At 49.2% G+C, this 26,167-nt stretch overlaps 1 protein-coding gene across 9 annotated transcripts in view; it reads right to left on the bottom strand.

Moving 5' to 3' along the window:
* Positions 1–1,361: 1,361 nt before the first annotated feature.
* Positions 1,362–26,167, bottom strand: part of ST3GAL3 (ST3 beta-galactoside alpha-2,3-sialyltransferase 3) — a 189,868-nt gene continuing 165,062 nt past the window's right edge. For 7 of the 9 annotated variants that reach the window (XM_048312278.1, XM_048312276.1, XM_048312274.1 and 4 more), the window contains 2 exons: positions 18,012–18,158; positions 1,362–5,627 (listed from right to left, as the gene is read on the bottom strand). In XM_048312278.1, the coding sequence (XP_048168235.1) occupies positions 5,538–5,627; positions 18,012–18,158 (237 nt within the window). In that variant the 3' untranslated portion in view covers positions 1,362–5,537. Of the gene's footprint in view, positions 5,628–18,011; positions 18,159–18,194; positions 18,457–26,167 lie in introns of those variants that run through there. The other 2 variants (XM_048312282.1, XM_048312280.1) reach the window with 2 other exon arrangements.

Here is a 26,167-nt window from a genome sequence, read left to right as displayed (position 1 = left end):
CCTCAATCCCAGCACTGCTCTCCCCTCTCAGGCTCCCATGAGTATTGGCTCTGCCCTGGGGAATTCTAAGCATGGGCCAGGCTGCACAGGGTACTGGGGCGCAGGGCAGGGTTCCAGCCCCACCAGTTTCCAGACAGATGGGTGACCTGCTCCCTGACTGCTGCCAGCACCACCTGGTTTGGTACCTTCCAGGGCACTGCCCATGTCAGCCTGTGCTCCTGCCCCCCTGGGGTGGGGGTGCCCCCAAGAACCTTGTCTGGTTTGGAATAAGCCCTGCAGAGCCAGGGCCTGCTGTGACACCTGTCCCTGCAAGTGCCACCCTTGCATGTGGCAGGATGGGGGTGATGCAGACCAGCCAGATGGCAGGACTGAGCATGCCATGACTGCTGTCTGAGGCCATGGCTGGGTGTGACAAAACATGTGGGAGAGAGCTATGATGCAGGCATCCCATCTCAGCAGTGACGTGGCTCTTTCAGGGGTATCTCTGAACAAGTCTCCTTGTCTCAGCTGACCTGAACGACCTTGTGTTCAAGGTCCTGGCCCAGCCCGATGGTAGTGGTGGCCCTGCTCTTTAAGTGCTGTGAAGAGAGGAGGGACGGAATGCGGATTTGAGCAGCTCCAGCATCTCATTGGAACCTGCAACCATGCATCAGGGAGGGCTGGGCAGTTGCTTCTCTGGTGCCCCACTGGTGCTAGCAACAACCCACCCCTTGTTGTTTAGGAGCTGGGAGGTCTGGCAGACCAGTCACACATCTTGTAACCTTCCCATTCCTCCAAGCGATAGAAACTGTCCCCAACGCATCCTGTGGCTCCGGGAGCCTGGCGGCATCACCAGGGTATGCCTAAGGGGTTACACTCCTCCTGCTGGGACTTGGCAGGCGTCAGAGCCGGTCACAGCCTTGGTCTCTGGCTTCCAAAACCATTTCCTTTTCCAGGACACTGCAGTGAGAAGGTCACTTGGCTGGACATCTGCCTTTGTCAGGACCACACCCAGCCCAGTTGCTGCTGTGACCCTTGGCAGGAAGTCATCCTGTTGGCAGGGAGTCCCCAGGAGAGCAGTCAGAGCCACAGGCAGTCTGTCACAGGCTGGACAAGGTCTGATGCATGTGCCTTCCAACATGAAATGAACTCAACCCACAATCCCCTCTCCCACCCCTCAAGTCACCTGCAAGGAGGAGCACAGCCCTCTCCTGTCCCCAGTACCAGGCCAGTGGCATTGGCCAGCTGCAGCTCCCAGCAGCTGGATTACTGTCCTGGAGGAGTCAGCAGTGAAACCAGGCAGGGGACAGCCCAACCAGGGGGGAATCCCTCTGCCTCCCATAAAAAACGCCCAAGGCAGTAGAAGAAAGAGGCCAGCCAAGCTTGTTTGATAGCTTTATTGCTTCTGTGATATGACTGAATTGATGTGACATAAGCCGGCTTGGAGGAGCCTGCAAGACTCTTGCCCTCCCTGCCTAGAGGGGAAATTAAAAAAAAATGCAGAAACTAAAACTAATTTTAAAAATTCATTGAGTTCTTGCATCTTGGCTTGGTACAGTACTGGCGAATGCACTGGCCTCTTCGAGACCCCGTGCAGGCTGTGCAAGGAGCCAGCGCCCAGAGGGGCAGGGCAGTGGCCCCAAAGGGGCTCCTGCACCGAAGGACACGTCTCTAATACTGCGAGTGACACACGCTCGGACCGAGAGCACACCGTGCTGGTGCCCGTGGAGCTTGGTGTGGTGGTTGCCTCCCTGCCAAACACTCTGGAAGCCCTTGCCCATGTCCAGTTCTGCCCATACCCAGCCCAGCTGCACCCATTTGACACAGACAGCCCTGTCCTGACACCTTCCCCCACTCCCAGCAGTGCCCACACTGAGGGGTAGCAGAGCATGGCCAGGCAGGGCCTCTCCACTTCTCCCTCCAAGGAAAGGAGACACTAGAAGCCCAGAGATGCTGGGATGAGGAATGTTGGGCTGGATCCCATGGCTGCCTCATGCTACCTGGCCATGGTGCTTCCCTTTGGCATGTGTGAGCTTGAGGCCACAGGATGGCTAGGCATAATGGGGTGAGCTGGTGGTGGGAGCCCAATGCCAGTGTGGTGGGCACTGCCACAAATGCACAAGCAGCTCATGGTGTGCTCAGCACAGCACCAGCAACTCTCTGGCAGCCCCTGTCCTCCAGAGCAGCACGTGCAGGCTGCCCTGCAGGTCTCTATACCTGCTCTCTGCACTAGCTGGAGCAAAACCCACTGTGATCACTGGCCCCCGACCTCCCTGTGTTTCCCTGGGCTCTGTCTAGGCAGGTTCCCCACCATCCGAATGGCCTTTCTGCACCACAGCGCATCAGAGGCACCAGGCAACCCCGCTCTATATTTAGGCTGTGGAGAATTCCCCTGGGCTCTCCCTTCCGATCTGACAAGGTGAGTCACTGTGAGGGAGAGGCCAAGACTCACATCCGTCCCACTGACCCTGCTCTGACCCGCGTGCACTGCTCCGAGCTGGCAGGACTGCAGCGTTTCAAGGGCGGGAGGTGGCTGCAGGTGCACGCGGGGAGGCAGCCAAAAGAACGGCACCCAGGAGCAAAACCCAGTGCTGAGCACTGCTCCTGGAGCTGGAGCCCCATCACTCGGCCACAGGCTGCTCTGTGGTGTCAGTGAACTAGAGGAGAGCCTCAGCCCCCAAACGCTCTTTCCTTCTACATGCAGGTGGTCCTGACCCACCACAGTCACTCTGGGCCATGCACTCATTTATTCAGCTTGGACACTTCTGCCTGGAGACCCTTGCCAAGGTGGAGGGAAGGGCTTGGAGTCACCTCCCTTGTCTGTAGGGTCAACTTCCCACCCTGTTCATGGCTGTGGTGGAGAGCTGGGATGACAGGGAAGGCTGAGCAGTGGCCATGCTGTGTCCTTGGACCTGGAGCCAGTGAGTTGGAAGATAAAAGTCCCCTGTAGCTTTGTAGCGCTCAATAAACCAGTCTTAATCAAATTAATGCCATCACAAGCCTCCATGGGGGTGCTTCCCCCAGTGGGCAGGGAGGAGCCCAGCACAGACACCAAAGGCTCTTCACTCCCCTCCTCCTTCTGGACACAGATGCCCATTCTGCCATCTCAGCTCACTGCAGCCCATGGATACAGCCCATTACCCACCCCCGCCCTAGGGCTCCCGTGGCAGCTGGTTAAAGCACTGAGACAGAGAGAGGGTGGGTGTCAACCCTTCCCCAGCCCAACCTCAGCCAGATCCAGACCAAGCATCCCCACTGCCAGCATGGCTGGGACTCAACAGATGATGGTCACAAGTCCAGGCCGACACCTAGGAACTGCAAAGGGAGCACTGCCTGGTGAGCGCCATGGAAATCCAGTCCCATGGACTCCTCAAGAAGGAATAACAAACCGGGAGATACTTCAAAGGTGTATCTGCCACAGCATATGCTCTAAAACCTGCTGGAGACCTCACAGAGCATCCTGACAGGAGGCATGTCCCTGGGGGAACAGGGACTGCCTGGCTGGGAGGCCAGAGCAGTGGGGATGGGACATGGGAAGGGTAAAGGGAAGGAGAGCCTTCCAGCATGTCTCCTGCAGCCCAGAAGTGGCAGGATCTTTGAGCTGCTCCCAGATGACAAGGGAAACAGCAGCCACAACAAGAAGCTGGGCAGGACTTGCCCCTGAGCAAGCTCCTTGGCTACAGGCACACCAGGCAGGAGAGGCTCCTGAGGGATGCATCCCACACCGGTGTGTAAGCAGCACTCAGTGCCATGTCCTGGGAGCTGCCTCTGCCTGCAACCTGGTCTCAAACCATTCTGTGCAGTTTGCTCCTCTGCCCCATGCCTGGGTCACTGCCTGCCCCTCCTGCACACCCCCTCAAGGGTCTCAGGTCCAAAGTCACAGCCCCCTGCAAGTCAGTGGGTGCAGAGTTGGTCTAGGGGAGCCATGCGAGCCCTGCTCTGAGCATTCCTTGCCCATGCCAGAGCCATGCTCCCACTTCAGTTCAAGGCAGGCTGCAATCCTTGGGCTCTGTCAGATGCAGTGCCAGGACCATGAGCCCAACCCACATCCCTCTGGGATCCCCCTCCACTGACTCCAGCACTGGCTGGCTGTGTGCCAGTGCCTCGACACCCAGGTACTGGGACAGCACCTGTGGGTGCAGTCCAGCCTGCTCCAGGCTAGGAGAGCACAGGAGCCACTTTTCACATGTAGGCATTCATTCCCTTGGCAATCTCCCTTCTGCCCATGCTCCTCAGGTGGATGAGACCACCCTGCTGCCCTTGCACTTGGCCATGTTGCTCAGTTTATTCCACCTCCTCTGAAATATGTATACAAATCAAGTGTGCAAATAGTGCATCTTGGGACCAAGAGGGCAAAGGAAGGACGTGCTCCTGAGAGCAGGAGGAGCAGCAGTGCTAGAGCAGCACGGGAGGAGCTTGGAAATGGAGAGAGCAGGGGCCAAGCAGAGGGTGAGAGTTCCCATCAGGTTCCATCATCACTGAGGTCACACGTCGCTTAAATAGGGAACATGATCAAGTCTGGAACATAAAACAAACATCTTCAGCAGTCTGCTCTCAAACTGTAAAGCTTGAGATCTCTGCTCAAGATCTGACCTCCTTCCAAAGAATAAATTACTCCCCTCCCACACAAAACCAAAGCGAGATGCTGTCCAGAAACAGTGACACCAGTCTGCACGGACTCCACGGGCGCCCTGCACAGCAGGCACAAACCAAGAGGCCTGAAAGCCTTGAGCGCAATGGGGCAGGCTCCTCTGCATCGTGACAAGCAGGAAGGTGGGAAGGTCTGCTGTAGGCAGAGGAAGCCACCGGCTGCCTGCTCCACCTCGGGGTCAGAGCAGAGGCAGAGCAAATGGCTATGAAAAACACAGCTAAGTCAGTGGCTGCTGCTGTTGCTGCCTCTGTGGAGGAAGTGAGGAAAAATGCAGAAAAACAAACCCATGCTCATCTCCATCCAGAAGCTCCAAGTGGAGAAGGAGAGGCAGCCATTATTCTCCCTTCAAATTGTAGCAGCACCAATGACACCGAAGTTTTGGATGGATTTGTTTTCCTGGGGAAAGGTCTGAGGCCGGTGACAATACAGATGGAGCGTGAAGAGGCCAGGTTTTTCACAGGGCTGTGCACAAGCAGACTTTGCCTTGTACCTTGGTATTTCTAGTATGGTTCCAGCAGAGTCTTTTAAAAAATAATACTTTGTACATTCAGGCATTGCTGCCTTGGGGCAGCATCACCTCCCATTTGGCACAAATCATTTTATTCACAAACTTTTCTTCTCTCTCCTGAGTCTTTCCTGTCTAATTCAGGATGCAGAAGATCTGTCTGTGATGCAGAGTTCAAGAACTGTCCACTCAGCCCCTTGCCCACCTCCTGCCAGCTCTAGGCCTGGAGGTGGCAGTTGTAACCCTCATGCAGACTGGCAATGCAAGAGGGTCTTCCCAGAGCACCTGGGCATCTCTGTGTGTCTTCAGTGAGGTGGGATTCTTGCAGGGGGCTGCCAGTGCCTGCTCCCAGAGCTGCAGTGTGTCTTCGTCTCCTCCCTTGGAGGCAGTGGCTGCAGCCACTCAAATCCCACTGGTTAGGTCAGTGATGACTCGGGCTTTCACCAGCTTCCTCAGAAACTCCTTCTCCCTCTGGATGTTGTGCGTCCAGGACTGGAAGAAAATGAGAGAGACAGGAGGTCACCAACTAGCCTGGCCAAGCATGCTCCTGTCGCTCATGTCTGGGAGACTCTGCCAAGGACACAGACCCTGCTGTAGATCAGAAGAGCCCTTGCACACCGCGGACCTTCTCTCATGTACAGCTGACACTGTCAGCAGGGTCAGACCCGTGTACCTGAGGAAGAAGGTTTCCCCACGGTCTGGGTGAAGTTTTTTGGCATGGTGATATTTGGACAATCCAGGTCCCTTAGGCAGATGTGCCCTCCCAAGCTACTGCACACAAGAGCCCAACAGCACAGCACTGGTGATGGTGTATGCCAGGGAACAGAGCTGGCAGCGGACACAACGGCAGGACATATACCCACCACAGACAGCTCCCTGCCAGGCCACGGCAATGCATGGGGGTGCATGCAGCTGAAAAACCCCAAGACCATCCCCACCAAAGCCTCTGTTAGCTCTATCAAGAGGAAATCACATGGTAAAGGTTACACTAATACAATGTGAAGGGTGAAATGGCCACATCTCCCAGCAGGCACTTCAGAGCAGTGGTTGCTATAGCTGGTGTCAGCCCACCCAGATGTGTTCCCTGCAGCAGGCTTGAGCTGGGATTGCAGCATCTGCCATCACTCCCGTGTGCTGGGACTATTGAAGCACTTAATGAAAGGAAGAAGTGGTTTGTCACACCATGGAGCCCACGGCAGAACAGGGAAAAGCAACTTTCCCCAAAATCTCCCAACAGGACAAGAATCACAGTACATGATTTCGGCACAGTGCTCTGGTCAGCAGGTAATCTGAGCTCTAAATACAATCTGGATGATGACAAAGTCACTCTACAGGAGCTTCCCTGAGATGGCCTCCAACCAACAAAGCACCCAGCCCCACGAGCCCGTTGAGGGCATTCTGTCATAGGTATTGAAATCCAGTTTACCCACTGCAAAACCATGGGCACCTGCCTGCAAAGCTCTGGTTGTATGCATCGTGCACAAGGTGCATGTGGCTCTCCTGTCATCCTGCTTGTCCTGCCCTGTCCTGTCCAAGACAAGCAGCTCTCAGCCATGACTGCTGTGTGGCACTGACAGCCCCAGGCATGATGTGCATGCAGCGGGCTGACAAGAGGTCCAAAGCACTGAAGGTCCCTCTCTAGATCTCCAGCACATTTCGGAAATATCTTTCTTGCTGCTACTGTGCAACAGTTAGAGCTGCTCAGGAAACTTCAGGCAGGTGTTACCTTGTAACCTGTGTTCAAAAGAAGTCTTTGCCTTCCTCTGCTTCCAGTGACACTGTTACCTGAATGCTGCAAAGGCTACACCACTACTGGGAACAGGACCACACAAGGAGAGAACTGCGTTGGTGCTCTTTGGGACTCTGGAAATGCGTGAGGCCCCATCACTAAACTGAAAAGATGCTGCCCAGAAAAAACTCAGTGCTTGGCTTCAGCTAACATAAAAGCAGAAACTGAAAAGTGGCACTGGGAATAAGGCTTGCAAAGGCTTGTAAAAAGAAAAAAGCATCAGTTCCAGAAAGCAGCAGTGAGAACGATGGTGTCACGGAGAGAGCTGGAAGAACAGGGCTGAGTGTGCCTTGGAGCCAGAGAGCCAGGATCCCCCAATGTGCTGGAAACAGTCCCACATGTGGCACATCAGCTGGGAGCCCTGGGCTTGGCGCCTGCCATGCAGCAGTGTCACTTCTGCCAACACAGCCCCTCGCTAGGAAGGCTCAGCCCCGGCAGAGGCAGCCAAGCGTGCGGGTGAGCTCCTGCCCACAGGCAGCCAGCACCTGCCTGCTGACACACAGGCCACACTGGGACACCAAGTCTCAGTGCATTCCCTTGCATCTGGCTGGGCTTGTTGGTCAAACCTGCCTAGACTATCAGGAGCCTGATACCTCACAGGGCAATCTGAGCCCTCCTCCACGCCTTTCAGCCTCATCACACAGTATGAGAAGCCAACTGGTTTCGGGCAGGACAACCTGTTTATGTTTCTTGTACAGATGAACTGGGGAGGCAGCCACTTGTAGGAAATCTCAAACCACCTGAAACATCACCTCAGGCCACGTGCAAGTGCCTTATCTGATGGCAAGAGGAAATCTGCTTTGTGAAAAGTACAAGTGGAGCAGGAGTTTAAGTCCAGGAGGTAGATAATAAAACTTTGGGTGATACAATTGCAGTCTCTCACATTACAGCTAGGTCAGGCTCCAGCACTCACTGCAAAGCTGCTGGCAAGACCTACCGCCCTGTGGTTGTTCAGCATCCAGGCTGCTTTATACCCCAGGCACTGCTACTAACTCCTTGTTACAAGCAGAAAGCCACACAAAAGGCAATTCAGCCTCCCACCTGATCCATGGATCTTAGTGATGTCCGCATCAGTACTCTAATGTTTTGTGGCTAATGTAAGCCCACAGAGGAAGAGGTTCCCTGGTGAGAACAGGATTTCACCCCTCCCAAAGAACACTGTCAGGGTGCTCAGTGTGGTGCTGCTCCCCCATCGCCCGACAGCAGCATGGGCAGGAGGGATGAGGCATGTCTTCAACACCAGCTCCAGTTACTGATTACAGGAGAGGGACTCACTCACCCCACTGACAGACAGGGTTGATCAGATGAAGGAAGCTGCATTCCAGCACTAGCAGCAGCAGTGGGGACAAGAGCCAGAGCAGTTTTCTCAAAACTGACAGGAAGGCAGGCACCTCAGTCCCATTGCTCCAACAGGAAAAGGCAACAAAATACACCCTAAACCCCAAAAGGTTTCAGGGTGTATACACCTCAAATAGCACCCTGAGTATACACCTTAAATAGCACACAATAGCAGAAAACTCCAGCTCTTTTCTTGTCAATCTGCACCTCAAAGACAGTGATGGAGCAGTTTGGAACATTCACTGCCACCTCCACCTTCCCATCCCTGCACATCATCACCACTGCTGCAACCTGGCAGACTGGCTCTGCCCTCTCCCTCCTCTGCTGCTCGCATCCAATGCAGCTTCCACTTGTGGAAACAAACAGGCTGCTTGCCTGAGCCTATGGCTGGAGTAATGAACTTTGAGAGCTCCAACAGAAACATCCCAGGATGCTCCAGACCCCTTCTTGTTCTCTGGGGATCAGGCTAGGATTTCCTGTGCTTTGGGTCTCTCTCTGAGTAGTGGATGTTTGCTCTTTCCAATGGAGAGAGAAGCAGAGGGAGCAGAGTTACTCTGCAAGCACATGCACTGTTATGGCTGTTCGTCCCTGGGAGGTGGCAGTGGCTCTGAGTGCTTGGTCACAGTTATTAGATGAAAATTTATCATCAGTTAAAGCCACCTTTCAGGGCTATGCAAATTCAGCAGCCTCAAACCACCTATCCTTTTTATCTTGACAATTCCACAAAGAAGCACAAAACATCATCTGTCGCTTCAAGAGAAGCCAAGTAGAATATTTTAAGCCTAAGCAAATGTCTCAGAGACCAGCTCAGGAGGAAGGTAAGCTCCCTGTCTGTAATCAATTACAATCGGGGAATGCCCCAGCTTCAGACCACATTACTCTTATCAAGCATGCTGAAATTAAAATACAGGAAGGCTAAATTAGAGAGAGTGAAGTCAATGAGGAATGCATTCAAGAAAAACAGCAAGTTGTAAAAGAAGGAGTTTTCTCAATTCTGTTACATCCTCTGTGTTTCTGCAAGTCGGCAGCACTTCTCCCAGAAAACACAGGAACCACAGCAGAGCAAGGAGTGATACTTCACTGGCAACAGTCGGTTTCCAGTCTCCACCAGTGCTAATTTATCTTTGTCTTTAGCCTTCACTACCTTGTCTCCAGAGCTGCTTAATTTTCGTGATCAGACTGCCCCACTCAGCTTGAACCCCCTTGGGATTCACATGCACTGAAACAAAAGGGATGGCTGGGCACCCTCATCTTCTTGTCTTCAGGGGATTTACTCACAGCTCCTTTATGCCCAGTCATCCTTACATCAACTTTAAATTTCAAACAGCTTTTTTTGCTCCTGCTTACTCTTAATACACACACACAGAGAAACTGTATCTCTTTTCAGTCTTCATTTTACCAGGTTAAACAATCCACATCTTTCTTTTACCAAAACGGGCTGTTCATTTACACCATGAAAACTGGGAAATCTCCCAGAATTATAGTAGCTCCCTCTGTCCCTATTTACTCCAGATTTATTTCTCATGAATCAGAAAAAAAGCTCACCAGTGCCTCATGCAGAGGCAATTCCCTCCCTCCACAAGAAGTCCTTTCCTCTAGTCTTTCCAGACCTGTATTTGTCTTTTTTTCCCCCCAGTAACAGTCTGTCAGCCTGAGTTATCCTGTGATTTATTTGTACCTATCTAAGCACTTTTCTTCTCTGCCATTGCCAAATAATGCTATCCTGGATTAGAGTAAAAATGTCTGTTACTGCCCCAAACAGCATGACCTTCCATTCATACTCTTAGGTTCCATGCCACCCAGTTCACTCCCATTCTCAAGGTGCTCATGGCCTTCCTGGATGGTATTCTGATCCTCCCTTGTATTGACCACACCTGGTTTTGTCTCATCACAAATTCCACTTGCACACCATTGCCTCCTGTGCCAAAATCATTAAAGCAAACACTAAACATGACCTCCTGCAGAGGAACTCCCAGCTGTCCATTCAGTGCTGCTTTTTGTGTTCTCTCTTAGAGAACATTCATGTACAGGTGTTGCACCAAACCGTGGCTTCTGAAGCTTAACTAATAATATCTCCCACTGCACAGGATTGCATGCTTAACTGAACTTCTGACAGATGGGGCTGCTACACCTCCTCTGTCCCAAGAATGATTTTTTAGAAAATCAAATAAAGATACTAAATTAGTTTTTGTAACCTGCCTTTGGTAAATCCATGTTGTGTTTGCTTTCAGGATTTAATTATTCTTTCATTTAAACTCTGCTCTGAAGTTCTGAATAGTACCTCTGAGGTTAGTTTAAGAGTTCTGAATTTGACAGGATTATTTTCCTTGGCTTGCTCCCATCCCCCCCCAGAAAAAGAAGGGAAAAAGAGGTATTATGCCACTACAAGCTAATCCTGTGGAACCTGATAGATTTATTGGGGACCTTCTCCTCTGGACTTGCAGCTTAATTGGCTCAAAGTGGAACAGAGACCTCTTGGGCTCTCACACCTACTGCATTAGCTTCAACAGCTTTTGCCTTTCAGTGCTGACCCAGTAATTTTCTTCTTCTGTGAACTTCTCACCGTAAGCTACCCCCCTTTCCCTCACATTCATCATATCACCCTGAGAGAGGCAATATATATATTCCTGTGGTTCCTACCTTAATCCTTCTGCTTCCTTCATCTCCCTGGGTGTCAGTCCTGGTAATTCTTTCCTTGTTTCCTTATTGTTTGTTAGTGACACTGTTCAGCATTTGCTAAATTTTCTTTGCAACATCTAATTGAACTTGACTTTTGCCAGCTTCTACTTTATTTCTGTCCCTTCCAGCCATCAGGAGTGAAGTCTTCTGATGCTCTTCCTCACTCCTGTATTACTTCTAACACCACTTTTAAGCAGTTCTTTACAAAGTTATATTTATTTTTTCTGCCAGTTTCCCCCTTGCTGCAAATATGAATTGCAGATAATTACTGTACTTTCACAAAAAAGATTTCAAGTCTACAATGAGTCCATGAGCTCTTCAGTGAACCTGCTTTTAGTAGCCCATTCTCCTAGGCTAGGCCTAAATTCAGAGAGGTCAGAGTCTGCATGCATGTCCCAATTCCACTGAGCATCCCACCAGCACTGCTGAGTCTATATACAGCCCTGCTTATATCAAGCTCCCTCCTTTTGGAAGCAAAATCTGAGTTATATCATCCCTTCTGTTGCCTTTCCACTTAATTTAACCATGAAGGCACTTGATCAAATGCTCTTTCCTAAAATGTCCCTCTGCAAGGTCTTCATACATGCTAAAAACAGCTGTGAAAGGCCCACAGCTCTTCTTGTGCCCTTCCAGCTGGTGAGAAGAGCTGTGCCAGCCACTGTGTCTAGGAATACCTGGGCTCTCCCCTTGGCAGTCCTCCATGACAGTGACATTTCTGGTGGTACCCAGCACCCCACAGATCTGTGTTCAATGCTGGGGCCAGCAGCTGGGCTCTAGCACGCCTCTGTAGGTCTTTTACTGCCTTCTCCTACAGAGATCTTGTCCAAACCCTAATTTGGTTTTGTCCATTCTACAGCTGTACCTTCCTTGCTGTTATTAGTGCACAGTGATATCCTGAGGGTCACCATACTTCTGTCCTTCTGAACAAGGCAATACCTGTGCTCTGGTCAGGGCTGCCATTCCAACAATCCTTTCCAGATTTCTATTATATGGACACACAGTCCTCATGCACAGGAACAGCATGTGAGGCCTTTGCTCAGCCCCAACACTGTCAAACAGGTGGCTTTTAAACAAAGACAAAAATGTATAAACCTCATCAGTCATCACTGCCAGCCCCAAGAAAAAGCACTGCCCTTTCAGAGGTGCCCCTGCCCCAGCCCCTAACCTCCCCCTCCAAAGCTGACCTCCATTTCAGTCTGCACCACTCCTTGTACTGCAATCACAATTCATCAGCCAGGCTCCAATAGCCATGTTTTCAGTCTATAAATCACCAGGCCAGACATCTGCCCGGCTTTCAAAGGAGTTTTGTTCTTCTTGTTGGCTACCGCAAACTTTAAGGTACTTGGAGGCCTGAAGCAGCCCTTGCACCCCCTCCCAAGCAACTTGTGTTGATTTAAAATGCAAAAGGCGGCTTCACAGAGAGAGCCCAGATGATGATAAAGCACTATTGTTTGTGCCTTTATGGTTCAAGACTCCAAACTTGATGTTTGTGGATTATTCTGAGAGGTAGCTGCTGTCGGGGAGAGACAGAGACAAAGCTGTGTGTCACTGCATGCTGCAGGCCACCTCCCCTGGCCCTTGTGACAGCCCTTACACAGGCTGAATGAGAAGTGTTACAAGATGGTGTCCTCACATCGCACAAAGACCTGCTGGGGAAGGGGCCAGTGATCAGAAAGAAGCCATCAAAGGCTGCCACGACACCTCCCCCTCAGGTCAGGCAGTGAGTCACTGAGGTGCTGGGCACAGCTGTATCAAAGGAGCTGACACCTCCAGCAGCGGTGCTGGTGCTTGACCTGCTTCTCCAGCAAAAAGGAGACCTGCCAGCAGCTCCACTGTGGGACACAAATGCTGCAGACAGGATGCAGACCCTGGATGGGTAAGGGCAGCTTTTAACCATGAATTGCCCTTTTTACCAGCCATAAGTGTGTGAGGCAGTCTGCAGCCAGCTGCTGAGAAGACAGCCCAGGATGTTCCCTGTGTGGCATCTGAGGTAACTCCTTGCTCACATTCTTGCTCCTGCAAGAAATGACCAAGGGATAGAAGCTCACTTCTGGATCATGAGGCTTGGGAAGGCTGTGTGCTGGGGCAGAGCACATGGAGGAGGGATGCTGGGAGCCAGTCTTGTGCTTTGTTCCCATGATTTAGCACAGCCCCCTGCTCTCTCAGTTTCATAAGCTCCTTATGGATCTGTTTTTACTATTCTAAACAGTCACTTTCCCATCCTTAAATAATTTCTATTTCACTCTATTTTAAAATTATTCCTTTTCCTCACCACCATTTCCATGTTTCCTTCACTATGTTCCCAGTGGGTCTGACACTTCTACATTAATAGAAGACAGTGACCTGTGATAAAAATACATTTTTATGGAGTGCTTGGGCAGGGAGCATTACAGGACCGGAGCAAGACATAAAAATACAATGAAGTATATGAAAATCCAGCTCCAATGGATTCATTGCCACGAAAACAGAAACAAGTGAGCAGACACCTTGGCAAAGACTCAAATTTTTGTACAGCATTCATGGAATCAGGCAAGGGACAAAAGCTGTTGCAAAGTTATTTGGAATAGGAAAAGTAGTAACTGAACAGACATGACACACTTGGACATTCTACATTTTTTAAGCTGAAACAAAGAGATGGAATAAGAGCTGAAAAATCACCTGTGAGAGTTTATACAACAGCACTGGGTCTGTTGGGCAGTGGAGTCCCAGTAACAGATCAGAGAACAAAGCTTGTCTTGATACCACCCAGAAATCTCCTGCTGAAGTGCAGGCCAGGAGTCAGCATCCCAGCCATGATGGGGAGAAGTTGAGAGACAAGGGAAGAAGGTGCTGGACAGCAGAACTGACCTTGAGGTATGGTTTTAATTGCACTGATCTTCCAGCTCACACCCAAAACTGAAAGCACCACCCCAGAGTGCTTCCAGCTCTCCAGAGCACACTGAGGAACAGAAAAGGGTCTCTCCACCAGCTTTGCCTGGACATACCCTGGCCAGAGTACACTGAGCTACCCAGGAGAGAGGGTAAAGAAGCTATCCAGTACTTAATTGGAGAAATTAACTCTCACAAGCATTCACAAGCACAGGAGAATCCATACATGTCTGCAGCCATACTACTGAACAGAGTCCCAAGACCATACTCTTCCCCTTGACTGGTAACAGTGACCAAGCTCCAGAGCATCTGCCTCCTTGCAGAGCCTTTTCCTCTGGGACAGGAAATGCCTGCCCAGCCCTCAGGAGCTGGATGGAGATCCTGGAAGACTCAGTGTAGGCAGCTGCCTTCTGTGGTAGCAATTGCAGCACAATCTTGGACATTGAGAGCTTTTACTCCTGTGGGGAAAGCAAAGGCTGAGCTAAACTGTGGACTGGGTATGCCTGTTTCTCCTTTTGGAAATTCAGCTGCCAGTGCCACAGAGCAACAGGAAAAATCAGATTCATTTCCACAGAGATTTTATCACCTCAGTCTTGGCATGGGAGAGGCATCTCCGCCCAGCTGTGAGCAAGCGAGTGCATTCATTTTGCTGGCCTTTTTTATGTAATCAGAACAAATTCCTTGGAGATGAGTCACAGGGTTTCAAGGGTGTCCAGAGAGATGTCAAGCAGCCTCAAGTGTAAATCAGTGACACACCTTGCTGAGAGGACTCCTACTCACCAGCAGGCCCATTTCCCTGCAGATACCAGGCAAGGGAAGGGGTTTGAGGGATGTTACTCGACGGGCTCCCACAGTCCACACACACGTGTGGCATCTCCAGACCCAGGACACTGCTGGTGTTTACATTTCCTCTGTAAAGACAGTGATGTTTTCAGGGTGGAGCTGGAGTGCTTCCCTGCAGCTGCTCTCTAGGCTTAAACACTGAAGACTTTCAGACATTCAGGCTGGAGGAGCTTGGCAGTCAATGAAGAGATTTGAACTTCAGGAACAGAGGTTCTGCCCCACCAAAGCCTGGTCAAACTGTGGGGTTTCCTGCCTGGGATGTTCGTTGTGGTGGAACAGCTGCATCCCATCGCAGTTGTTTCAGTGCTGTGATGATGCTACATTAAGCAAACCTGTTCCATTCCCCTGCCCAGGAATGGACACTCCAGCCTTCCTGGATCTGCAGGCCAGAGGACAAAGATGATACTTGCATAATTTCAAGGCATAGCCTGCTTTAGTGGCTCCTTTAGAGGCTGAAATGTAGAGGAGGACCAGGAAGAACTAGGCCTGGACACAATCCCAGAGGTCCAAAGTAACACTGAGAAAAATGGTGTGGATACTCTTGGCCCTTTGGGTGTCAGAGCAGATGGAACAGACAAAAACCTTGGTGGAGTTTGGTTCTGGGTCAGTCTTCTTTCACTAATGCCAAGGGCAAAGTCTGACACAAGGTACCAGTGCAGGCCAGCCTCCCAGTTTGCAAGCTGCATGCAGGTCTTTCATCAAGCAGATGCTTCCAGTCTGGAGTGGGGCAAATCTCTATTTCTGCATTCTTTGAGGGCAACTGCAGGAGACACAACCCAGCTATTATGCCCTTCACCTTTCAACTTCACCCTCAGATGACTAACAATTACCAGCTACCATTAATATTAATGTATTAATAATTAATATTAAATAGGAGAGAAAGAAATGTGATCCTCTCTCTGCTCTTCACATTCCACAATATCACAAACAATTTGTCATATTGGGAGGGGCAGAGGGAGGAGGAGCATTAATTATTGATTCTTGGGAACAGATGGCTTTTCTTGTACCAGGGCAGTGAAATGTAAGAGGAGCCTGTGGGTGAGGAATTGAGGATCAGATGGGCAGACACGTATCAGGTAACCAGCCTTCAAGTGGAACAGGAACCCTCCTCCTAGAACCAGCTCCGCTGGGCTGCAGAGCTCCCAACAGCCCCAGCTGCAGAAACAAACCCACTGACATCTGAATTACTGAGGCTTCACCAGAACCTTTCAACGCCCCTTCACCTCTGTACAGAACATCCTGGACATGATGACTGATGGCTTCCAGACACCAGAGGCCTGGCAAATTAGGCACCAACTGCTCTCTCTAGGAGACTTTACTGGTTGCATTTCATGTGGTCATCCTCATCTAACTGTCCTGTGCCATGCAATGTCTATTCCTGAGACCACATGCAATGTCCAAGAGTGACCTTCCAATGGCCTTGGATCCCATTTGGGGTGCTGGCCTCCAAAATCAGAGATCCAGGTTATGTGGACCTGTGACTTCAACCAGAGACTCTGTTATCCAACTCTTTGCCAACTTTTTCCATTGATTTATGTAAGGATTAAGAGCAAGATGACTTCATTCTTGTCAGTTCCAGTGGTGTCCTCAAGGACTGAGACACATACCAGGTTGTGAAACAAGCTTGGCAAGGACACCTGCTGTGGGTGTCCCCATGTCCAAGAGCTGACCATGGGACTGACATCCTTATGAGACAGGAGGAACAACTGGGCAACAGTGATCCTCCATCAAAGGCAGCTGATTCACCAAAGTGAAAATAGTGGCACCAAAAGCTTTTCCTGAAACTTTCACGAAGAGTCTCTGTACTCACTGCTGGATTCAGGCATCTGCAGCCATTTTCACTCTGGTGTAGCCATCTTTTTACTGGAAGACTAAGGAACCAGCTGTACTGCCTCAGACCTGGGCCTGGGGAGCCCAGGGTTCTGTCTCTGGCAGTGATTGTAACGAGATGCCCAAACTGGGCAAGCTGGTGGTGATACCTCCTCTATTACTGCAAAAGTTATATTCCTTAGCTATTTTCCATTCAGGGATTTCACAAGCCAGACATCACCTCAATTCAATTTACTACTCTGGACATACCCCTTAAATCCTCAAATAAGCACTCATTTTCCCAGCAACGACTGATTAAATCCATGGTTATTCCACTGAGCAAGGCAGACTCTCTTGCTACCTCCACAGACCCAGAAGGTACCTCAGGACCACAATGTCCAGTCCGTTGGCATATTGGGGACCTCCTCACAGCTTTTGCCTAAACTCTGTTTGTTCTCTTAGCCTCTGCTGAGAGCTTGTTCCAAAGTCTCATCACTCTGATAATCAGACACGCTCTTCTCATTTCTCAAGCTGACTAATCACTGATTTATAATTCCTCTCAGTCTGCCTAGGGTCATGCAGCCTGCAACCTGTGAGAGTACTAAGACACGTACAGTCTTGTGATTTGGAAAAACACAACTTTGCAGCTTCCCTCCTGGTCTGGATCAATGGCAAAGTGCTCGAGGTGAAAAAATGCCAAGTGCCAGGAGACAGCTACTGTCCACGAACAGTACAACTTTTCACAGTGTGGAGTAGGATAGAGCAAGTTTCCCTACTCAGTGAATAGGGAGAAGCAATCTTAGGAAGACTCGGGCCACATCTGTGCTAGAAAAGAACGAGCTTTCCCAAAAAAGCAGCAAACCTTCCCACTATAGAAGCTTTGACCAGTGTCCAAGTTTACTCTAGTTTGGTACAGGAAATGGACAGACCTGAAGGTATCTATACTGCTGCATTATACCAATATGAGAGCTTTTGTTCCTCCAAAAATGCTGTTTGTCTCACTGTGATAGTAGTAGAAAATGTTTAATGTGGACCTGTCTTTACAGAGCAGTCCCACAGAGCCCTGGTGTGTTTATACCAGCGAGGTGCTGCTGAACAGTCAGCTGAGCACTCAGGTGCACAGGCTGATCCCACCTCCCCCACGCTTCCCAGGGCCTGAGGAGGGGATCATCTCGCAAAAGAAGCCTATGGATTAGAGAGCAATACAATGGATCAAAAGGCAGGAGAGGCCATATCTTTTCAATCCCAGAGCAAAACTGCTCCCTTTCACTCTTCTTGAGTTAACATTTACATGAATCCTTTCCCTGCCGCTCAAAGAAGAAATTACATTATAAACACATTCCAGAGAACGTTTCCCAGCACCAATAACCATTTTTAACATACATTGAGCTTGGGAGAATGTCTAGAATTGTACAGGCAAATGCACGGGTGGAGCTGTGTTTTGACCCACACAGGAAAGCTGTAAGTTGACATCACCATCCCAGTCAGGCTCTGGAGTCGAGGTGGCTGGCAGGCTTGGGAGGAGGATGTGCTTGGCAGGAGCTCCCTACCTCTTTGATGGCAGACATCTTGATGTTCTCATAGTAGTGCAGTGGTGCATTGGGTGAACTCATGTCATAGCCAAACCCAGCTACCGCCACCTCATCACAGTTGTGCAGCGCCATGGTTATTGCTACGCTTCCCAAGGTGGGGATGTTCTGAGAGGAGAGAAAGCAGGAATGGAAGTCATTAGCAGGTTGCCACTTTTATAATCAAAGATTTCCTCTTATTGTCTCTGCTCACAGGGGCACTGCTGCTACTAAACAGAAAATTAGGAACGTGGTATTTGGCTATATCCACACATCAGCTGCCCAGTGCCAGCTTGCAGGGTTGATAGCCTCCCAACTTGTAAAGAAATTAATGCAAATGGTCAGACTCCCCTGCCACAACTTTGCTCTCCTGAGAACAGGGCAGCAGACGAGCTGGAGGATGAATCACAGTGGATATATCAGCTTTCTGAAATTAAAACAGACCTAGAGAGCAGATTACAATGTTATGCACATTACTGGCTTCCCGCTAGGCTAAGGAAGAATACGTATCCCAAACAGGTCACCATACAGGAGCAGAAGTGAGGAACAGCACAAAATCCTTATTTTACTGATGACAAAAGCAGTTTAAGGTTATTAAACAGCTCTGGGAGACGGAGAGGAGATCAGTCAGTGTGTTCCAAGATCCCCTCCTTTGCTCAGGGGTACCCTGGCAGCAAAAGGGCACTCTGGCCTGTGGCATTCCCTCTGAACCACAGCACACCGGGAAAACAAGGAGCAGTGGGAAGACAGTCAGAGATGGGTAGTAGCATCCGGGCGACACCCCAACTATCCTTTCCCATCTGCTGACCTGCAGTTTGCACTGAAGTCCAGCCTCAGCCCTTCCCATTTCACTGGCCCTGCCAAGGCCCTGTGACAGCGGTGCTGTACAGCGACAACTCCTCCTGTGTGTTCTGCTGGGACAGCAAAGTGTTTCCAGTGTAAAATCCTAGCTCACCGACTTTGCTAGCTCCCCTTTAGCCAGATGAATCCAGAGGCAACTTTGCCCCAGGGGCTAGGGAGAGGCTGAGAAATCCACCCACATCTTCATTTGTAGAGTATTGGAAATATCACAAATTCAGAGGACATGCTCAAACAGTCACCAAGGGTGATAGCTCTAAGCTGAGATATAGAAACCAAGTGCACACTTACAGTTTTCATTTACAATGGTTTATCCTGAACTGGTGAGCAACGCTATTGCATGTTCAAAAAGATTGGGAACAATGTTTTGAGTTTCTGCTTCTCATTCAAAGGAACTGGTTTTTGTCAGCACACAGTCTTGCTCGCTTCTGATTGCCTGACTGGTCTGAAGAACAAAGTTTCCAAGCAAAAAATGTCACCCATATCCAGGCTGGGATGTGCAGATCTGGGAGCACAACTCATGTGCTATGGAGAACTCCACTACAGTGCACTGGAACCACTCTAATCTGAAAACAAACAGGCAAAACCTGCTTATGGCTAAATCAATGAGACATTAAATTCAAACATTTGCAGCACAACAGTAACAGTGCACATCTGAAATGACAAGACCTTCTTACATCCTCCTGTTCCAGCTCTAGATGTGGGGGAAAACAGCAGAGTCATTTTGTTCTCACAGCTTAATTTCATTTGATACTCACAAAAACAATATTGGCTTTATTCTAGTTACTTTAGTTAACTGTTAATTCACTAGTAGCCAAAAAATATCAAGTAGGGGTTTCAAAAAAATGGAAAAAGTTTATTAGGCAAGGATAAGAACATTGCCCCAAATTTCAAAATATCCAAGAACATCCTGTTTTCCTGGACATGGCAGTTTTAATTCCGATTCCTCAGCTTTATGTTTTGCATAGAAGATGACATTTGTACGTCGCTGGAATTGCATCAGCTGGTAACTGGACGTGCCACAAAACCCTTTCCCTCAGCAGAGCTGTAGTTACAGTGTCCAAAACACAGTGAGTAAATGGTTACATCCTTGAGACCGTGTCGTCATTGGGAACATGATGGTGTTAACACCACCCACACTTGCACCGGGCCCATTCCCACAGTACTGCTCAAGGGAGACACAGGGTCTTTGCCTGGAGGGAATTTCACTGGCCAAGTTAACATTTAAGAGCTAACTTTCTAATGTGAGTCTTGCAAACCACAGAGAATTAATCACACTACCCAACCTCACGGGAGGACTGCCAAACTTTCTTTCAGGCGCAGTCTGTTTGGGGAATAACAGTAGACAGAAATTGAAAGTGAACTTTCGTTGCCAAATATCTGCCTGACTTTATTCTTTCTATAATGCATCCAGTGGTATTTATGGAAAAAATAGGAGGTAATTTTCTTATCTGCTTCTGTTCTTCAGTAGTTCCTGACAAGCCACTATCTTAGTACCACCTGCCCTGTTCTCAAAAATGATTAAAATACCAGAGACTACCTACCTTCCTAAACTCATGAGCCTTAGTAGATGTATCTGATTTGGCCCCTACAACTATCCTCTCCTCCTAGCAAAGAAGTGGCAAATAAGAGGAGACACATATCAGAGAGGAAATGGCTATAACTACTCTCTGGCTGCATCTACACAGCTTCCAAGCTCTCCAGATTGTACATATAAATTCATTAGCTGCCAACCTCTAATCTGGACCTGATGGACCATATACAGCCTCGGGGGCAAATTGGGGGACAAGTCACTCCAAAAGAAGTTAGGCATCACAGACACGGCTGTGCCAAATCTGGCTTGCTATGCCCTGCACGATGCGTCAGTGCTATCTCACCACACACACCCTTGTGCCGTGCCCCAAAGACATACCAAAGCAACCACCACACCTCCTGTGTTGAGTTATGAAAATAAAACTCTCTCAAACAACTGCGCAGGCCTCTTGTTATTTGAGGCCTTTGCTAAGACAAACCCCCCAAAATTCCACCATCTTGCCTCAGGAATTATAATCTAGTGCTAGAGCAGCTCAAAGCCTGTCTTCCTGCTCATGGCCCTCTGTGGTTCTTGGGTGTTCCTGTATCACCAAGCAGTGCTGCTTTCAGCCAAACGTTTGAAGAGCTACAGCCCAACAGCAGCCAGTGCCGAGGCAGGAGCCTCTTGAGATGCCTCCCAGCTGCACAGAGACTGCCCAGTGCAGGTTAGACCATGGGGCTGCCTGGAATGGTCCAACACTGCTCCAGATGCGGCCATGATGAGTCTCTGACCTGAACTGGTGCTCACGAAGCAGTGTGAGCTGGGAATGGCAAAGCCCAGAAATCATTGGCAGCCCTCTCCCCTTGTCAATTCTCTGCCACAAGTGTTTAGCTTGGCCTTGCAAGCTCTGCATCACCTGCTGTGTATCAGTAGTTTCTGTCCCAGCTGGGGCCCATGGAGGTACCAGGTTCAGCATCCCCTCTCCAGCACCTGTAAACAACTACAAGGGTAACCTCACTGGATAACATGTCCAGAACTGAAAATCCACATTTTCAAGCCTGGCCTGCTTGTCTAAGACCAAACATCTGGAAAATGTAATATCTAATATAATGCTCCCCAGAGATCAGCCCTTTGCCTGGTCCCATTTGAGAGAACACAGCAGACTGACAGATGAGCCAGGGATGACACTAAAAGGCCATGTGACAAACAGAAGCAGAAAACACAGCAGTGGTGAGCAACACGTCACCACAGCAGTGCTGGGCCTCTGGAGCCCCACCACAGCCTCTGGAGCATGGCTCCTTCCATGGGTACCTGTCCTCCATGGGTGAGGCGAGCACCTGCATGGTGGATCTTGGTGAGAAAGTATAAAGACAAGAGAGGCAAAGATTTCTGGTCTTGTGCTGTGTGAGGGACCACAGCAAGCTCTGTGCAGTGCAAACACAGCCAGTCTGCACCACCAGGTCAGGGGACCAGAAATGCCTTTAGCAGTACAGACATAGGACAGGTTCTCCTAACTGCTCCTACACTGTTCTCTGCTGCAAGCAGGAAGACAAAAGGCTTCCCCTCAAGACATTGATGTTTCATCTTCCACTGTTCCCCCTGAAGAGGCTTTAAAGACTGACTTCTACTCACATAAGAAATCAGTCAGCAGAAATGAACACTGGAACTCCTCTGAACTCTGTTGAGGCTGACCATCACCTCATGGGCTTGTGCTGGAGATCCAGTGCTGGTGACTGAACCAGGGCTGGAACTGCTCTTTGCTTGGTGCATGTGAAAAGCTCTTGCTGCTTTTCATTCCATGCCCGGGTCATTCCTGTGTCACTGCCTGCTGGACTGGAAGGAAATGACTGCTGTAAATCTGTTTTTAGAAATATTTGACTCCCTTAATATGTTAAATGAATTCCAGTTATTTATGGGATTTTACTTAGCTCAGGGTAAGACTTATTGGATTGTTCAGACTATTGCAATTGTTACCTTTTTCAATAAAAGGGTAAGAGTCACTGAAGAATAAATTCCCTACAAACAATAATGCACCTGGATATTCAAATTGGTTTGACTACTATATTAAATTATTTGAGGGAAAACCCAAACATTTGCTTACCTGAGAAAAATTCCCACCTTAGTTTTATCAGTTACAGACCTGATCACCCGAAGTTTTCAAAATAAAAGAAATACAGAACAAAACTCTAATAAGTCATCACAACATACAAAACAATCACTGTATTTCCTTTTTGTTTCTCTATGTTTGCATAGGAGCAAACCCAAACTTGCCCTTTGTTTCCCTTAGCTGAAAAGCTTGGAAATATGGCATAGAAAGCAATTTAGTGCCATTCATTGTGAGAAGGCAAATGCCTGGCATTCTGGAGAGTGGCTCTTGCCACAGGAGCTTACAACACACACTGCTGCTCCCATAGCTACCTCCACCCATGGACAGAAACAGCTGCAATTCTGGGCTTCAAAAGACAAAGCAGAGCATCTCCAGTGCCCTTCCTTCAGCTCCCCTGGTTATCCCTTGCTGGGAGTGGGACAGAGCCTGCAGGACTGGCTGTCTGCAGCAGAGCAAAGGGCAAGGCCAGTGGCCAGTGGCTGGAGACGGGACAGCCCAGCTACCCAGCAGGTTCCCTTCTACCACTTCCCTGCTGAGATCCTGAACACCTAAGCCCAGTCCAAGTATTTTTGACATCTCACCTGATGCACAAGCTCTGATTCACCATTTGCCATAGAGCAGATTCCTGTGCAGTGCAGGGAATATTTCTAAAGGATCTAAGGATTTAACAGAAGGCAAGCAAGGACATGACTTTACCCTATGCTACCTGCTCTGTGATAAGCACATACATGCTTAACCCATGCTAAAGGGGAGTTCATGGTCTACTTTTCAGTGAGAAGCAAACTCCCTTCAGTTCCTTGGCATCTCTCATGTGCAGAAGCAGGTGGCTGAGCTTGTACCAAGAGGAGGCTGGCATGCATTTACCTGCTCCCCTGCACTGGTTTGTCTGAGCATCCCTTCCCCAGCAGCTCATGGACTGAGCCCACTGCAGTGGCAATGGGTGGAAAAGTGCAGCCCATGAAGCAGATGTGCTGCCTTGCAAACCCAAAGCTTTACAGTGACACTAAGTCTCTACATTTAACTGACTGCAGCTGCAGTGGCCCCTTACTTGTCCCTCTACCTGCCTTAGAAGATGCCATCAGGGTGCAAAAAAGGGAGAACCATGTAACTGGAAAGGATTAAGTGGAAGACCACTCTGCTCCTGCCATCCCCACCTCTCTTCTGCTCCACAAAGACCCAACAGGTTCCAAGGCACAGCCTTCACACAGTCAGCCTTCATAGTCCAGTAAGAACAGCCCAGGAGATAAAGTTTGCTGACACCTGGGCAACTCATGAGAGAAAAGGTCATGATGATGACACAAGGGAGTTGAAAACTGCCTAAGGTGCAAAGGGTCCCCACTGGCACCTCCATAAAGGCTGCCTGCCCACAGCAAAAACCATCTAAGAGCTACGAGAAGCCCTGGCTGGGACATGCTAACACTCCAGCATCAGAGGTTAATCCCTGAGCTGTCAGCACTATACAGAGGTGCTAATCGATGGTTGGGTGCCTGAATCAGCCTGGTAACACCTCCTGCACACGGCTCCTCCTTCACCAGGTTAGCGCTGAGGCTGGGTGAAATCCAAAGAAGGATGCTTTATCTCTTTAGTTTATAGATTCAACCATTTCCAGTACCTGAACAAACAAAAGGCTTACAGTGTCAGGTTAAATCATGAACAGATCCATGGATGCACAGCACCAGCACAGAGAGAGAAACAAACACTGCAGTCTGCACTGGAGTCCTCAGACTCCTGATAATTTATGTCACCTGAAGTGTTCTCCTTTCCACCTCACACCAGGCTCAGGGCTCCCAGAGGAGCCAGAAAGCTGCTGCTCCAATGGCTCTGGGGGCTACTGGCTGGACAGGACGATTCACTACGCAGCCAAAGGCACCACAGCAGTGACCATCCCTAGGGGTGTCTGTGCACCCAGCAGTGACACCTCTGAGCTGATGTTCGTGCTTGCCCCCAGTAAACTGCCTGCAGTGTAAGGGGTGATATTGCAAGCTTGACCCACCAGCTGCAATACCAGTGACATTTCGTTTCAAGCCCCAAAGACCTCTATAAACTGAACTCCCACCTGAACCAAAATCACCTCTGGCTAGTGAGAAAGCCAACCCTGCACCCACACCTTAACAGAATTCTTTAATCAGAGAGAGGATCTTTACTAGATTTTTTTTTTTTTTGGTGCTAAATCATCTTTAGGTATTAACAATTATTTTCCCCCAGACCTTGCTAGGAGCCCAAAGTTTGTTCTTTATCATCAGCTTATCCCAGGAAAAAGAAGTCCACATACAGTATGGAACAGCTCTCCCACTCTTAAGACTTCAGTAGGACTGAAGAAAACTGCTGTAAACCTTCTCTCTCCCAGAGAGAAGTCACTGTTGTGGGTGTGAGTTTTGCTCCTTGCTAGGGCTTTTGGCTAGCAGTGCCAGGAGTGCAATCAAAATGCACATCTGAGTTGTACCCCACTACTATACTCCAGGATCATCTGGCCCAAATTATATTATCAAAGCAGAGGATGTTACTACATTCAGTCTTTATTGAATCCTGGGAAAAACACTTTGAGATCAGCCCTGAACTATTTTACTAGCTCTGCTCAACCTTGCTGAAAAAGCCCACAAATTACAAAGTTAATTGGCAGCACATTGTTACCATATGTGGTGTGCAAGAGAAGCTCTGAAGTTTATTTAGGCATCAGAACCAAAGGAGAGTGGAATATTACTGCTCTTTGTGAGGATTTTATGTTGGCCTTGATTACTAAGGCATCCCCAGCCTTGATCCTCCTGTGTGCAGCCTGCCCAACACAGCATAGCACACTACAGCACGGGGGCACCAGTCTGCCTCCAGCCCCATTTCCCAGGAGAAACTCTGGATACACTGTTTGTTGTGCTTTTGCTCACTAGTCCTCAGCATTTTCCTTTTCCAGGTCCATATGCTTCTTTCTTGAGTAAAGTTTTGTCTCTCATCTCAAAAGTGCAAGCCCAAACCCAACCAGCCGTGCAGCTGCTAGGTCACACAGACGTGGGGCAATCCTCCTTGATGCTCCACTTGTCTGGCTGGATCTCTCATAAATCTTCAATGAGAGTTGGATTCTTGGTCTACAAGCTCTGATTTCTACTCTTCTCATTTAAACTCTGAGCAAAAAATGTAGCAAATTTCTATCACCACGGTTTTACTCAGACTCCTCCCTCTTTAATCCGGCAGAAGCAGCTTCTGTTGGAGCCTTTGCATTTACAAAGCTCTAAACTTTGCACTGGTGCAGCAGAATTCACTAAAGTGTGAAGCCCCAGCAGTTCCATAACAGCAGTCCATAGCTGATGCCTGCAGTAAAATTCTAGCCACAGGCTAGAAACAGTCTGTGTTTTTAAACTCTGACAGAATGCTGGTGTTAGTGTCCTTGCACAGACCGCCCAGGCTATAGCGACAGCTCAGCCCCACACAGGCACCTGCAGAGCTCCTGTTGCCCCATCTTGAGGAATAAACTACAATTCACACAGTCTAGTAGGGGTCATGGGCAAAGACTGCTTGCCTTAAAGAACCATAAACTATTTTTAAATGCTCAAACGGACTTTTGTGAAGTGAAACATCAGGATTCAATTAAGATGCCTTCATTTCCCAATCTGATGTGTGTTAAACAACCTATCAAAACCTCATAAACTTCAGTTCACAGCATTTTCATTT

This window comes from Corvus hawaiiensis, chromosome 9, assembly GCF_020740725.1.
Source record: "Corvus hawaiiensis isolate bCorHaw1 chromosome 9, bCorHaw1.pri.cur, whole genome shotgun sequence".
Classification (NCBI taxonomy): domain Eukaryota; kingdom Metazoa; phylum Chordata; class Aves; order Passeriformes; family Corvidae; genus Corvus; species Corvus hawaiiensis.
This window is presented reverse-complemented; position numbering and strand designations above follow the sequence as displayed.